The sequence below is a fragment of the Anguilla anguilla genome, chromosome 9 (assembly GCF_013347855.1).
Source record: "Anguilla anguilla isolate fAngAng1 chromosome 9, fAngAng1.pri, whole genome shotgun sequence".
Classification (NCBI taxonomy): domain Eukaryota; kingdom Metazoa; phylum Chordata; class Actinopteri; order Anguilliformes; family Anguillidae; genus Anguilla; species Anguilla anguilla.
Window position 1 is genome coordinate 81,819 of NC_049209.1, and position 16,153 is coordinate 97,971.

Consider the following 16,153-nt stretch of genomic DNA (forward strand, 5'->3'; position numbering starts at 1 on the left):
ACTGAGCATGGGCACCACCCAGTGCTCCCACAGATTTAATATAGCCCTGTAAGAGCACCACCGTACGGGCAGCAGTATCACTGTGGAAGTGAGGTTCTTATTGCTGTCTGTTCCCCAGAACAGCATGTGTGCTGACTGTGAGAAGCACATGCTGCTGAGAAACATGTCGAGGCCAGAGGTCAAAGGCTAGAGGTCAGAGACCAGAGGCCTGAGACCAGAGACCAGGCAGACCACTAGCATTGCTCTTCTGGGCCTTGTACTCCAGTCATGTGATGTTTCTCCCTTTTATCCTTTGCCTTCCTTCTCTGTATTGCAGTCTGTAAGGACATTCTTTCCCTACAAGCTCCGGATTAGCTTTGTAAACTATGATTGATTAGTGTTGTTGTATTAAGTGAGATGGGAGAAAAGGCTAGTCCATTGATTGGGATTTTTCATGCATATTCACAGGCCTGCTGTGATATTGATCACAAGGCAGTAAATGATTTGCTCTGACAAAGCTGTTTGCCTCATTTGAATAGAGTGCAGTTTTACTAGCAATGAGCTTTATACTTATGCTAATATAACACATGATCTTTGATGTGAGTTTTATGTTTTTCCTAATTAATGAAGAGTGGTACTCTTCTAATTACCATTGGATTTCTAATGTTGCCATTATTGGGACAATTAAAGGCTTATATTAAAGTCTTCATTGTTGCTGCTCCTGGGGGGCCACATGGGGGGGCAGCTGGTGGGGGAGAGATTAGGAGGTGTTCTCTGGAGTATGGGGGCAGGGGGGTCCCAGCAGGACAAAAACAATTAAATTCTGCAACAGTGTAGGCCCTTAGCTCTGACTGTATAATGCCCACACAGGCCGACAATTATTCAAATTGGACTTCTGTTACTACTATTCCTGTTTTTAGCTCACCTGAAAGCTGCGCAAGCTGTTTTATTTGCTTGGTTTGATCTCTTTTTATATTTCTGTTACATCCATTCTACCGCTACTTTACACCAGGCCAGCCAGTGGAGGATGGGTTCCCCCTCTATAGCTGGGTTGCTCCCGAGATTTCTTCCCATTGGGGAGTTTTTCTCACCATCATTTGAGTTTTTTTTCTTCTGCTATATAATATCCACACAGACCAGCAGCGCTGGATATATAATATCCACACAGACCAACAGTGCTGGATATATAATATCCACACAGACCAGCAGTGCTGGATATATAATATCCACACAGACCAACAGTGCTGGATATATAATATCCACACAGACCAGCAGTGCTGGGTATATAATATCCACACAGACCAACAGTGTTGGATATATAATATCCACACAGACCAGACCAGCAGCGCTGGTTACTCTTCCAGTTTAAGGTGGAAAGATACAGGGAAATGTACAGCATGTTTTCTACGGACCCATCTTCAGCTGTTACTGCCTCTCGCCCAATGCATGCTGGGATAAGCTCCAGCACCCCCCACGACCCTGCCCAGGATAATCAGGTATAGATAATGGATGGACATCTTCAGCTGCTGTTGCTAGGTGATTTTGTAAAAAAGACGAGTTGACCTTTTCAGATGAGTGTTTGCGTAATGCCCTTCCTGATAAGGATGGTCCCAGGTTTGCAGACCGTTTATAAGCCAGCTATGAGCCTTTGTTAGCCTGCTATGAGCAGGGAATCTTTCAGTATGTTATTTTCTATAATGGGAAACACTCACCTGTCCTGCTGTTCCTCTGTCCTCAGAGTGGAGGAGTGGAGGAGTGAAACAGGTGGTGGGTTCATTTTGAGTATTCCCTGCAGAACACATTTAGCTCACTCTCGCTCTCTGTAAATTACTCTGTCCTATGGCCATATGATGTGTGTTCAGCTCCCTGACAGGTACTCTCCTCTGAGAGATGTCACACTAGAGCTGACAGTTGTATAGTTCCAATGGGGACAGTAGTGGGACATGTGGAACCTTTAAGAGTCTCATACCGCCTGTGTGTTTCACAGGATCAGCTCAGTCTCATACAGCCTGTGTGTTTATCACAGGACCAGCTCAGTCTCATACAGCCTGTGTGTTTATCACAGGATCAGCTCAGTCTCATACAGCCTGTGTGTTTCACAGGATCAGCTCAGTCTCATACAGCCTGTGTGTTTATCACAGGATCAGCTCAGTCTCATACAGCCTGTGTGTTTATCACAGGATCAGCTCAGTCTCATACAGCCTGTGTGTTTATCACAGGATCAGCTCAGTCTCATACCGCCTGTGTGTTTCACAGGATCAGCTCATTCTCATACAGCCTGTGTGTTTCACAGGATCAGCTCAGTCTCATACAGCCTGTGTGTTTATCACAGGATCAGCTCAGTCTCATACAGCCTGTGTGTTTCACAGGATCAGCTCAGTCTCATACAGCCTGTGTGTTTATCACAGGATCAGCTCAGTCTCATACAGCCTGTGTGTTTATCACAGGATCAGCTCAGTCTCATACAGCCTGTGTGTTTATCACAGGATCAGCTCAGTCTCATACAGCCTGTGTGTTTATCACAGGATCAGCTCAGTCTCATACAGCCTGTGTGTTTATCACAGGATCAGCTCAGTCTCATACAGCCTGTGTGTGTTTCACAGGATCAGCTCAGTCTCATACAGCCTGTGTGTTTATCACAGGATCAGCTCATTCTCATACAGCCTGTGTGTGTTTCACAGGATCAGCTCAGTCTCATACAGCCTGTGTGTTTATCACAGGATCAGCTCAGTCTCATACAGCCTGTGTGTGTTTCACAGGATCAGCTCAGTCTCATACAGCCTGTGTGTTTATCACAGGATCAGCTCAGTCTCATACAGCCTGTGTGTTTATCACAGGATCAGCTCAGTCTCATACAGCCTGTGTGTTTATCACAGGATCAGCTCAGTCTCCTACAGCCTGTGTGTTTATCACAGGATCAGGTCAGTCTCATAAAAGGTGCAGCCATGTCAGGAGCAGATAGGGTGGATGATGGCATAACGCCATTCAGTAGCGCTAGCTTAGCGCTTCACCACTTCTGCACTTGGCGGATAAATGAGGGGGGATAAATGATAGTTGTCAGGTCTCATGATTCACCATACTGTACATTGAGGCAGACAAGTTTGCTTCTGTGCATAAAGCAGAAAGACTGGGGGTAAATACTTCTAATTGTTGTTTTCAGAGTTTAAGTAGCCCCCTTAATAAAGTTCCCAGTTTCCAATCAGTCACATTACTAGACTGTGGACTATCAGGCAGAAGCGAAAACGATCAGTACTACTGACTCTGAGGGCCAGATCTGAGGATGCCTGGTTTTGGGGGACAGTCTGAGAGGAAATGCTCACATATAAATGAGAAAAAATGGGGAGTGCTCGCTCTGGAACTGTGGGAGTGGCAGTTTGAAATGCAAAGAGTGAGATTTGGTAAGAATGGAGATTTTTGCATGTTTCTGTGATACATGTCTGCTTCTCTCCCAGCACCCTGCTGCTGTCCTGCAGGAACACACTGGGGCGGGACGTCCCAGCGCCCTGCAGGAACACACTGGGGCAGGACGTCCCAGCGCCCTGCTGCTGTCCTGCAGGAACACACTGGGGCGGGACGTCCCAGCGCCCTGCTGCTGTCCTGCAGGAACACACTGGGGCGGGACGTCCCAGCGCCCTGCTGCTGTCCTGCAGGAACACACTGGGGCGGGACGTCCCAGCGCCCTGCTGCTGTCCTGCAGGAACACACTGGGGCGGGACGTCCCAGCGCCCTGCTGCTGTCCTGCAGGAACACACTGGCTGCTGCACAGGGCAGGCTGCTTGCTCACAAGAGAAAAAAACATCAGTTTTGTATTTATAACCCTCTTTAGAGTTTCTGTAAACATTGTGCTGATTACATTTCTGTCCTCCAGTTGAGGACCTTATTTGGCAATGGAAAGCTGCTCCCTGGTCCGTTTAAAGACACAATGGCTCAATAAACAGCATGCTTGTCTGCTTGTGCACTAGAGGGGGCCTGCAGTGTATATGGACTGCGCCTCAACAGGACGCTCATTGTGACTATCAGCTGGTGGCCTTGTTGTCTGCGGGGCAGTCCCGTGTATTTAAGCTGTTGGAGACTTCATCTCTCTCAGGGATCGGCAGTCTGGCCGTTTTCACCACAGTGATCAGAACACTAAAGCAGAAGCTCCAGCGAACTCGTGGCGTCTCCAAGGTCTTTCTGTGGAGTCCCCTCTAGTAATGCTGAGTCGTCATATCTATGGTCAAAACATGAAGAATCACATCAAAAAAAAAAAAAGACTTTCAGTAATGCAGTTTGTGAAAGATTATTAAATTCTTGGTTGTGTTGTTAATTATGGTGAATACCTGGATTTAAATGTTGGGTATGCTGTGTGTGATCAGATCATGTTTTTTTTGTCTAACAGGCGATTATCACATCAGATATGTTTCACTCTGCCTCTGATTGCCTGCACTCTTGAGGGACAGAGCTGTGATTCAGGGTTTGATTGACACATGGAACATACATGGAACTGAAGTCTCATACTGACTAAGTGTATGGATTCTTTACCTAATATATAAACATGTTTTGTCATTTTAATCCCTGTGTATGTCGAAACTTTAAATAAATATTTGCAACATATACCTATTTTAAGGTTATAGAAATGTGTCTCTGAAGTAACATTTAAAAAATATATTTAAAAACTATTGTGCATTTCATGTGTCTCTGACTAAATAGATGTAGACATATTTAACTATTTGAGACAGTGGTTCTGGTGTGCCATGCTTTATATTTAGGAAATAATAAAACAGAAGCATTGAGACACAAAGTACAACAACTACCTACCAGTCATTACAGAATGTGGTTTTGTAAAAAAGGTTTTAGGCTAGTTTTAAAAGCATAGACTGTATCAGCAGACCTTATATTGTATGAAAGGCTGTTTCAGAGCCTAGGGGTCATTGCAGCGAAGGCTGGATCACCTCGTGATTTTAATCTGGACTCTGGAACAGCCAAAAGCCCTGGGCTGGCAGATCTGAGAGGCCCCTGGGAACAATAAGGAGTTCACAAATATAATTGGATGTAATTGGATAAACCGTGTAAAGACCTTGTAAGTAATTAATAAAACTTTCAAATTAAATCTAATTTTACAGCAGATACATATTGTGTAAATGTCAGTCTGCTACTTTAGTGAGGGTTTGGGCTGGTCATGCCAAAATGGGATTAGGTAAAAAGGCTGTTTTGAGCATAATAATGAATGTTAATGTCAAGATGAAACACATTTGGATGGGGTGCTATCCAGCTAACATGCCTGCAGTTTGATTATACATCCCTGAAACACCCTCCCTGTAACACGCCCCCCCCCCCCCCCCCCCGACTCTACTCCTGATCACCCCCTCTGTTACATCTCTGATATTATGCATTGTACAGGGTGGGGCAAAGTCCTCACTAACAAAACAATGGAGCTGGGATTAGCCCTAATTGGATTACAGACATGGCCATTGTGTGGGGTTTGGTAATGGTGGTGGTGGTTGGGGGGGTGGGGGCAGGTTTGATGACATCATTCAGATTCCACATGCATTTCCCCTCAGCCAAAGCATGCTCTGATCCTGCTAACTGCTAACAGGATGACCTTGAGAAGCCACAGCCCTGTCAAAAGACAGAGAAAGGATTCCCCCCCATAAGAAACGCAGTGTAGCTGAGTGTAACCCCCCTCCCACCCCTACTGTGCTCTTGTGTGAGCTGCGGCCCCATGAGATGGGTCTGGGGAACGCTCCAGCAGAGAGCTGCCTGCTCTGGAAGCTGGGGGGTGGGGATGTGGGTGTGGGAGGGATGGGGGGGTGGGGGCTGCATTAGAATGAGATCAGCATCAGCAGAGACACCTGAAACCTGGGGCAGGAGAGTGTACTGGGACAGAGGGGTGTACTGGGGCAGGGGGATGTACTGGGGCAGGGGGGTGTACTGTGGCAGGAGGGTGTACTGGGGCAGGGGGGTGTTCTGGGGACCAGGGGGGTATACTGGGGCAGAGGGGTGTACTGTGGCAGGGGGTGTACCGGGGCAGGGGGGTGTTCTGGGGACCAGGGGGGTATACTGGGGCAGAGGGGTGTACTGTGGCAGGGGGGTGTACCGGGGCAGAGGGGTGTACTGGGCAGGGGGGTGTACGTCGCTCTGGATAAGAGCGTCTGCCAAATGCCTGTAATGTAATGTAATGGGGCAGAGGGGTGTACTGTGGCAGGAGAGTGTACTGGGACAGAGGGGTGTACTGTGGCAGGGGGGTGTTCTGGGGACCAGGGGGGTGTACTGTGGCAGGGGGGTGTACCGGGGCAGAGGGGTGTACTGGGCAGGGGGGTGTACGTCGCTCTGGATAAGAGCGTCTGCCAAATGCCTGTAATGTAATTTAATGGGGCAGAGGGGTGTACTGGGGCAGGGGGGTGTACTGTGGGATGATCACAGCACTGTTTCATTCTTTGGCTATTATTCGGTACTCTTGAGTTTCAGGGGAGCAGCAGACGTGAGGCACTTGTAGGACACAGCCATGCAGCCTTCGGTCTTAAAGGGAATGAAATGGAATTCAGGCAGGATGACTTTCATCGGGGGTGACGCGTGTTCTAAAACACTCTCCTTTTGATCCGGTTTCATTTCGTTAATTTGGGTTCAGCTGTGATTCGGTCCTGCTGTGTGCAGAACGCAGGGTTGTGCAGAACATTGGGTTGTACAGAACGCTGGGTTGTGCAGAACACTGGGTTGTGCAGAACGCTGGGTTGTGCAGAACATTGGGTTGTACAGAACACTGGGTTGTGCAGAACGCTGGGTTGTGCAGAACACTGGGTTGTACAGAACATTGGGTTGTACAGAACGCTGGGTTGTGCAGAACACTGGGTTGTACAGAACGCTGGGTTGTGCAGAACACTGGGTTGGCAGAACACTGGGATGTACAGAACACTGGGTTGTGCAGAACAAGGCCTTTTTCAAAAGGGTGTGACTTTAATGCTGCATAGACTGGAGGTGATTAAATTGATAATCACGTCTTGCACAGAACTCTTATTTTATGGAAATCAAATTATGGCTTTTAGTTTTCTAAATTCAAAACCACATCAGAGATCCAGCGATGGTGTCCTTGGTGACACAGCAATCTGACCCACTTGCAGTAATTGATCTGAAAACCCTTGCTTTGACCTTTAGAGTCAATCACTTTGCTGTTGCACACATGACCAGATATCATGAATGTAGATTTTTTTAATGCGATGCCCCTGATCGAACATGCACGGCCTCTCAGAGGAGAACGGCCGCAGCCAGTTGCGATGGACACTGATACAGTCTCTGATCTAATGTACTGTAAGGTATGCGGAGGTGATGCTGATGGATCTACCTGTCCCCGGTCTACCTCCTGTTGCACTGCACTAACGCACATGCAGGAGGGAAGTGCTGCAGGGACCTGCTCTCTCTCTGCCCTGACTGAAACAGTTGGGACGGAGGAAGCTGTACGCCGCCATTAGCATAAGAGCACATCTGATATCCTGTCTCTTACTGAACTGGGCCAGATCTGTTTGCGTGTGCAAGTACTATAATAGGAACACAGATCGTATCCCCTTTCCCCATGTGATCAATTAACTAATTCAGACATCATTGTGCTCTATTATAATTACTAGCCAAATTAAATCAGAGTTCAATGATTTATTGACCTGGGCCTCTCAGAGCAGACAGAGTTGAGTGGGACATCCCTCTGCCAATAGATCGATCCCCTATTGTAATCAGCATTTCATTTGCAAAGCGGGAGCTTTCAGACGCTGCCCTGTCCGCTTGCCTTTGCCCCCGGGATTGGGCATGGTTTGTAGATGCAGACTTGGCTGACGCAGCCTGGCTGAACAGCGATGGAGCAGACTGCTGAGGGTCTAACACCTTATTTCCCCTTAGCATTTCCCTTAAAGTACCCTTAACCTTAAGTGAGCTGCGTAGTACTACTTTATTTACTTAAGGATGTTCTTTACTTTAAGTATTCCAACACCTAAAACACAGCACACCTAAAACACAGCACACCTAAAACACAGCACACCTAAAACACAGCACACCTAAAACACAGCACACCTAAAACACAGCACACTTAAAACACAACACAGCTAAAACACAGCACATCTAAAACACAACACACCTAAACAGGTCACAGATGAAGTGTAAATTGTGACTGAAAATACCTCTAGCAGTGCATTGCTTCCACTGATCAGTGCGTCTCAATCATGTTGTAAATTTCAAATATTGTTCATTTGTCGAGCAATCAAAGAAATTGCCCTTTAGGCACGTCAGCATTAAATTCATTCATAAATTCAGGATTCAATGCCGTGTGCATTGTTGTTGGTGAAGTAATCAAGACATGACATCAGGTTAAATATATTCATGCCACACCCCACCCCTGTCCCCCATGGCATTTAGGGGGGTACAGAATGGGCCCAGCTGCCTGACGCCATGGTGACGGCTCCCTCCTACGCTCATCCCTGCAGAATTGCAGCTGCTGGGCTGGCCTGGATTAGCTCTGCTTCACCCCAGAGAAATAAGACTTAAAGAACTGCCACACTGGGGGTGGGGCAGGCCTGGGGCTGGGGCAGGGCAGGGGTAGGGCAGGGCCTGGGGCGGGGCAGGGGCTGGGGCAGGGCAGGGCAGGGGCTGGGGCGGGGCTGGTGCAGGGGCAGGACAGGGGCAGGACAGGGGCAGGGCAGGGGCAGGGGCGGGGCAGGGCTGGGGCAGGGCAGGGCTGGGGCAGGGGCAGGGGCGGGGCAGGGCTGGGGCGGGGTTAGGATGCCACCAGAACCAAAGTTTAGTTTCTCCCCTGTCTGGCCCAGTCACCAAGACTGGGATATCTGAAGAGCTGACCCTCATTCCTGTAAAGTAACATGGTTCTGGAGGACTGGTTCTCATTTCTGTAAAGTAACATGGTTCTGAAGAGCTGACCCTCATTACTGTAAACTAATATGGTTCTGGAGGGCTAGTTCTCATTCCTGTAAACTAACATGGTTCTGGAGGGCTGGTTCTCATTCCTGTAAGGGAGACATGGTCACAGTTTTCCCCCACAAATCTGTCAATGACCCATGAGCAAATGGTTGAGATTGGATTATGTGTGGATAAGCTCAGTAATGCTACATAATTTAGTAAATGTATTTGTCATATTCTGTGTGATAATTACATATGTGAGACACTGATGTCTTATTTTTGCAATCATGTTCTTGGGAAAACACTTTTCTTATGGGCACTCTCAAGACAGCACAACTGCTCCTGATTTTTATTGTTTTTCTAAAGGGTCTTTGTTCAACTACCAATGTTTTATAAAAATGGAGAAATGTGACAAACATGAGACTTGTGAAGAGGCGTTGCATTATGGGTCTGTTTACTGCAGAATTTATTGAGCATTGCTTCCCTAACCCCACAACCTTCTGTTGTCTTCGATCTGAAGGTCACATGTCTTCAGGATTTCTTCGGAGATGATGACGTGTTCATCGCCTGTGGCCCTGAGAAATTCCGCTACGCTCAGGATGATTTCTCCCTGGATGAAAATGGTGAGAGAAAGTCTGTCTTTCTGACTGAGAGCTAAGAGCTGACTTTATTAATCTCATCCTAACAAACCATCTACAGAAGAGTGGCCTTTTACAACAGTAATATTTATATTTATACAGTTAAATGCAAAAGTATTGGGACTGTGACACAATTTTTGTTGTTTAGGCTCAACACTCTAAGGCATTGTAGGGCGAAAGTGTAGTATAATGGGTACGGAACTGGGCTTGTAACCTAAAGGTCACAAGTTTGATTCCCAGCTAGGACATTGCCATTGTACCTTTGAGCAAGGTACTTAAACCTGCATTGCTTCTGTATATATCCAGCTGCATAAATGTATGCAATGCAAATGCTATGTAAAAGTTGTGTAGATCACTTTGGATAAGTAAATGCCTGTAATGTAATCTAAATAAAACGATGAACTTGAGGTTAAAGTACAAACTGTCAGCTTTCATTTGAGGATAGTTATATACATATTTGGTGTCACAAACTGGAGTCTGTGTTTAGGCTGATTAACTAAGGTGTCATTGAACAGCAGAGAATGTACTATGTATGTACTGTAAGTACTAACTCTAACCTTAACCCCAACCATGCCCCTCAATGTGATGGGTGATCAATCAATCAAATTTTATTTGTATAGCGTATTTTACAACAGTTGTCACAATACGCTTTACAGACAACCCTAGCCTAAACCCCCAACAGTAATATTTATATTTTAAATATTACTGTTTGGTGATGGGTGATGAACTGTGTGAGGTTCTGTGCATTTCTATTCATTCTCATGTGGCCTGTTTCTCACACACTTGGTGTGTGCATGTGTGTGTGTGCATGTGCATATGTGTGTATTGTGTGTGTGCGTGCATGCATGTGCGTGCGTGTGTGTATTGTCGCAGAGTGCCGGGTGATGAAGGGGAACCCTAAAGGCAGTGCCCAGAAGGGCTTGGCTAAGAGCCCTGGACCCATTCGCCGCAGCAAGTCTCCCACTGAGTCAAGTAAGGCCATCCTGCAGTCTGCCCATGCACAGCCTGCATGCACAGCACACATACACAGCCACACATGCACAGCCTGCATGCACAGCTCACATACACAGCCACACATGCACAGCCTGCATGTACAGCACACATACACAGCCACACATGCACAGCCTGCATGCACAGGGTTATGGGAGATGACCGAAGGGGAGGAGAGTTATGGGAGATGACCAAAGGGAGGAGGGTTATGGGAGATGACCAAAGGGAGGAGGGTTATGGGAGATGACCAAAGGGAGGAGGGTTATGGGAGATGAGCGAAAGGGAGGAGGGTTATGGGAGATGACCAAAGGGAGGAGGGTTATGGGAGATGACCAAAGGGAGGAGGGTTATGGGAGATGACCGAAGGGGAGGAGAGTTATGGGAGATGACCAAAGGGAGGAGGGTTATGGGAGATGACCAAAGGGAGGAGGGTTATGGGAGATGACCAAAGGGAGGAGGGTTATGGGAGATGAGCCAAAGGGAGGAGGGTTATGGGAGATGAGCCAAAGGGAGGAGGGTTATGGGAGATGACCAAAGGGAGGAGAGTTATGGGAGATGAGCCAAAGGGAGGAGGGTTATGGGAGATGAGCCAAAGGGAGGAGGGTTATGGGAGATGAGCCAAAGGGAGGAGGGTTATGGGAGATGACCAAAGGGAGGAGGGTTATGGGAGATGACCAAAGGGAGGAGGGTTATGGGAGATGACCAAAGGGAGGAGGGTTATGGGAGATGACCAAAGGGAGGAGGGTTATGGGAGATGACCAAAGGGAGGAGGGTTATGGGAGATGACCAAAGGGAAGAGGGTTATGGGAGATGACCGAAAGGGAGGAGGGGAGGGTTGTGCAGGATCTTCCAGCTCAGTGCACAGACAGTTACAGGATTTCTGTTGTTAGGTAGAGTTAAATGCAGAATCATTTAACATGCTTTTCTTCAGGGAAATTAGGTATAGCCTCTGATGCTCACACTACAGACTGGATCCTTCTTTCTAGTTCCTTCATGAACTCTGCAGGAGACTGTGTATGTTGTGATCCAAGTTCAGACAGGAAACCCAGAGGAAAAAACCTCTCCTTATAGTCTGCAGTAGAAACACAAGTATGACTGCAGCATTGTGCTAGGTGTAATTGAGGCTGGAATTGAAGCAAGTAACAGGTACTGAGGTCTCTCTGGCCTAGTGGAGACAGTTTGCAGGGATGTCAGTAACCTGAAAGGCAGTAAATAGGTATAGGGTGGTACGGGTTTGTATAGTTATCTCTTGATGTGTTTTATTATGATCCCCTGCAGATTGTTGTCTATTCTCTGATGCAGTTTTGTATGACACGGTGGAAGTTTCTTATTGGCATGTATATTTAAAAGGATAGTCTTTGGTGATCTGATAAAAGGTTTTGCACATTGCTTTTGAAAAGAAGACATTCTTGTGAACCTTAATCTTTTGATTGAAAAGAATGGAAGACTTTGCAACAAATAAACCCAATTACTCCAGGGCTGGCAGTGTCTATAAAGGATTTATGTATAAAGCATTCTGGGAGAAAAGAAGACCTGCCATCTGGTTTAGGGTCTTTGCCGTGGGATCTTTGTCTCTCAGACAAAAAGCGTCTTTAAAACACTTTCTGCACAAGCTCCGGCACAGTCAGCACGCCCCACATCACACCACTCTGTGATGTAAACAGTCTGGCGGTATCCCTGGCAACTCGCTCGTGCCACAGTGTAACGAGCGACTGCCCCCCAGCAGAGGGGAACAGTTAAAAACACCGCCCGCCAACTGAGGCCATGGCCTGGCTACGAGTCCCTCCTGGGGGAGCTAAGAGTCTGGCTCTGGCCAGTGGCACTCTCTAATCTTACTGTCTCCATCTCTCCCTCTCCGCGCTCTCTCTCTCTGCTCTTTCTCCCTCTTCACTCTCTCTCTCTCCGCTCTCTCTCTCTCGCCCTCCCTCCTTCTCTCTCTCTCCGCTCTCTCTCCCTCTTCACTCTCTCTCTCTCTTTCTCTCTCTCTCCCTCTCCGCTCTCTCCCCCTCTCTTTCTCTGTCTCTCCACCCCCCCTCTCTTTCTGTCTCTGCCTGTGCAGCCAATGGGACAGGATCCAGCAGTCAGCTCTCTACCCCCATCTCTAAGCAATCTCCCATCTCTACACCCACCAGCCCTGGAAGCCTTCGTAAGAACAAGGTACAGCCACACCCCGACCCCAAATTGTGAAACGACCTCCCTCTGCGTGTGTGCACTAGCATAGGCCTGCTCACCTGGACAAATACACCTGCCTCTAGCAGCTCCCATTTCACTTCCGTATAGTTAGACACTCCCTGTGACAAACACTTCAGTCCCAGACTGTTTGCATTACTGTTTTATCTGGTTGTTTGTGTTTAAAGGCTAGAAAATGGCATCCTTTCAGTCACAACACTGTTAAGAATGAATTTGTCAGTGTCTGTTACTGGGAGTGCAGCTGTATGTATGTCAGCTTGAAGTTGTCACATCATTTCACACATCAGACCACACATAAGAGGCCACACAGCCATGTGGCTGACCAATCACTGAACAGGACCCAGCACAGACCACACATAGGAGGCCACACAGGCGTGTGGCTGACCAATCACTGAACAGGACCCAGCACAGACCACACACAAGAGGCCACACAGGCATGTGGTTGACCAATCACTGAACAGGACCCAGTGCAGACCACACATAAGAGACCACACAGCGCTCGCGATGCTGGCAGTGGCCATGACCTCCCAGCTAAAAGGAAGCACCAAATACACTCTTCAATCAGCTTATTACAAAAAAAGTAATAGGAGATTCAAACTTTTTTAAACTGACTACCTAGATAAAATTTATTGGAATGATAGAGCAAACAGTGGTACAATAGATAGATTTTCCCCACAAAAAAAGATGTTACGTCCATCACCATGGAGAAGGCAAAGAACTTTCAGAAGAAACAAGCAGAATGCTATCGACTTTCACAAGTGCTCCCAAGCACTGAAACCACTTTGAGAAACACAGATAGACAGACAGATGGATCGACCTAAACACATAGTACCCTGGTGACTGTAACACTCTCTCTTTCTCCCTCTCTGTCTGTCTCTCTCTCTCTCTCTCTTTCTCCCTCCCTCCCTCTCCTATGAAAGGATCTGTATCTGCCACTCTCTCTGGAAGATGAAGACTCTCTTGGGGACTCCATGTAGAGTCGAATCTGAGCCATCATCCCCAGCCTGTCCTGTCGCAACCTGACCTGTCCTGTTCTTCTCAGAGGTGTCCGTGGTGCTGCCCATCCCACCACGCTGGGTCCGGAGGTCCTGTCCACACGCTCTGTCGCCTGAGCCACATGGAAAACATCCTTCTCTCGCAAGCACTGGCTGCTTCGCTCTGCTGCTGCTTCAGAATTCACAACTGAACCATTTACTTTCTCTCTCTTTATATCCTGTCAAGCTAAATTACATATACTGTGTAGTGCCCCAAACATTGCAGAGATGCAGTGAGGGATTTGCATTTTATGCAAACTTGCCCAGTTGTACAATTAAACTTTTAACTGTTAACGATGACAGTGTAGGCCATCCAGTAAGTTAATTGTCAATGTCAATGTTATCTGTGTATGTGTGTTTACATATCCACACACGTGCTTGTGCATGTGTGTTTTTGTATGTTCGTGTGTGTGTGTGAGTTTCATATGATTAGTTTGAATGATATATTTATTCAACCATAACACATTCCTCTCTACAATGTTTGGTTACGTCACAAATAATTGAATCTTTGTGCAGTTGTAGAATTCTGAGCAGCAAACATATTTTCAGGGGTGTGGTGGTCTGACTTGAGTTGTTGCAGTAGCAATTCATGATATTTTATTTCTGTTCCTTTTGTGAGTACACTTTCTATCAATTCAAAGCTATAAAATGAAACTGAGACTATTCAAAAAGATTTTTCCTGTGTACATATTGTATAGTCATTGCTTCATTCCTGTTAAAGCATGAAGTTCAAGTCATGCCTTAGCACTATAACATCAAAAAGCATCTAATAAACCACATGATCTTAGCTGGAATGAGATGGATAGAGGCTCACTTTACAGCATGTGTTATATTTAGTGTATTGCAATGAATTATGAAACTGCTGGGCTCCTTCCGATTGGCTGACACCCTGCAGATCTCGTCAAAGCCCAGCAGAGACTCAGAGATGTATCATTTCAGTGGTTTATGAATGAATGAATGGCCCAGAGTTCATTAGAGCTCCTGTGATGCTCAGACCCTGGCTATTTACTATGATACCATAGTAACCATAGAACCCCAGCACTGTCGCCTGGTAATGGATGATTCTGTACCCTCAGTGGCTGGGATGGCAATACATTCTCCCTGTATCCAAAATCACAGGAAACGGATATTTGAATAGCACACAGTAGAGGTGTTTTAATATATACACAAGCTATTATTACATTATTACAGAACATGTGGCCTAGCAACACCATTTATTAAATAAACTTATAAAATTCTAAAATTCTGTTTAAGAAATGTAAAAAAGCATATGAAATATTTGTGTTTCAATTTTAATTGAAGTCAATGGTGTATACATGATAGAAATGGTCCAGTAGGAAAGGTGAACTAGCTGTAGGATTTTACATGCTTATACGTGGATGCAAAGCAGGCCTCTTGGGTATTTTAGATTAGTCGGGGTCACCCTCAAAGATGAAAAAATGAACCAGACCGCACATTTAAGGATAGAAGCTAGAGATTACAGTGCATTGCATTGCTCGGTTCTACAACAGTAAAAGCAACAAACAGGCTTAAGTCTTTCTACTGCACCTCTGTGCTCTTCCTTGAGAGCACTGCAGTGTCTACAATTGTGCGTTCCAGTGGCAGGGTGCTTTTTTAAACATGTAAAAAGGTATTTGTCAGTTTTTTGGGGAATTTCAGAACTTTTTATCCAACTTGTTGTATCCTGTTTTTTGCCCTACATTTTCTACTGTGTAACAATAACAATGTCAGTTGTTTCTGTAAAAGCTCCAAGCATCACAAGAGAGAGACTGAGGCTGACTCACCTCCTGTGGTGCCTTTTTTTTAGATTGTGCTCTTTTGATAAAGTGAACAGAAACACAAACCCTTCGTTTTGCTGATGAAAGTTTGTAGCCGTTTTTATTGTCTGGACTTTTTGGACTAACTTCAGTGCAGTGTAAACTTTTATGATCTGTTTCTTTACAGGTTGTTTTAACAGGATTATAGAAAACAATTGTGCAGGACTGTGTGTTTTTTTCAGCTTTTATTAGTTCATGCAGTTTGGGTTGACTGGGAAAATCACCTCAAATGTCCTCTTTTAATGCTCTTTGCTAAGTGGTTTCTATCTCTGTATTAATATAACGCATTTTGCTATTAAAAGAATTGTATTCCACTTCCCTTTGACTGTATTCATCTGAAGTCTAATATGTCGTATTACAACCCCCTGCACACCCCTAACCCTGACCCTAATCCCCTGCACACCCCTACCCCTGACCCTAACCCTGCACACCCCTACCCCTGACCCTAACCCTGCACACCCCAAACCCTGACCCTAACCCTGCACACTCCTGACCCTGACCCTAACCCTGCACACCCTGACCCTAACCCTGCACACCCCTAACCCTGACCCTAACCCTGCACACCCCTGACCGTAATCCCCTGCACACCCCTAACCCTGACCCTAATCCCCTGCACACTCCTAACCCTGCACAC

At 46.4% G+C, this 16,153-nt stretch overlaps 1 protein-coding gene across 1 annotated transcript in view; it reads left to right on the forward strand.

Moving 5' to 3' along the window:
* Positions 1-15,833, forward strand: part of LOC118234884 (neuronal migration protein doublecortin-like) — a 49,287-nt gene extending 33,454 nt beyond the window's left edge. The window contains exons 4-7 of the mRNA XM_035431721.1: positions 9,371-9,473; positions 10,362-10,460; positions 12,538-12,635; positions 13,589-15,833. Of these exons, the coding sequence (XP_035287612.1) occupies positions 9,371-9,473; positions 10,362-10,460; positions 12,538-12,635; positions 13,589-13,645 (357 nt within the window). The 3' untranslated portion in view covers positions 13,646-15,833. The remainder of the gene's footprint in view (positions 1-9,370; positions 9,474-10,361; positions 10,461-12,537; positions 12,636-13,588) is intronic.
* Positions 15,834-16,153: the final 320 nt, after the last annotated feature.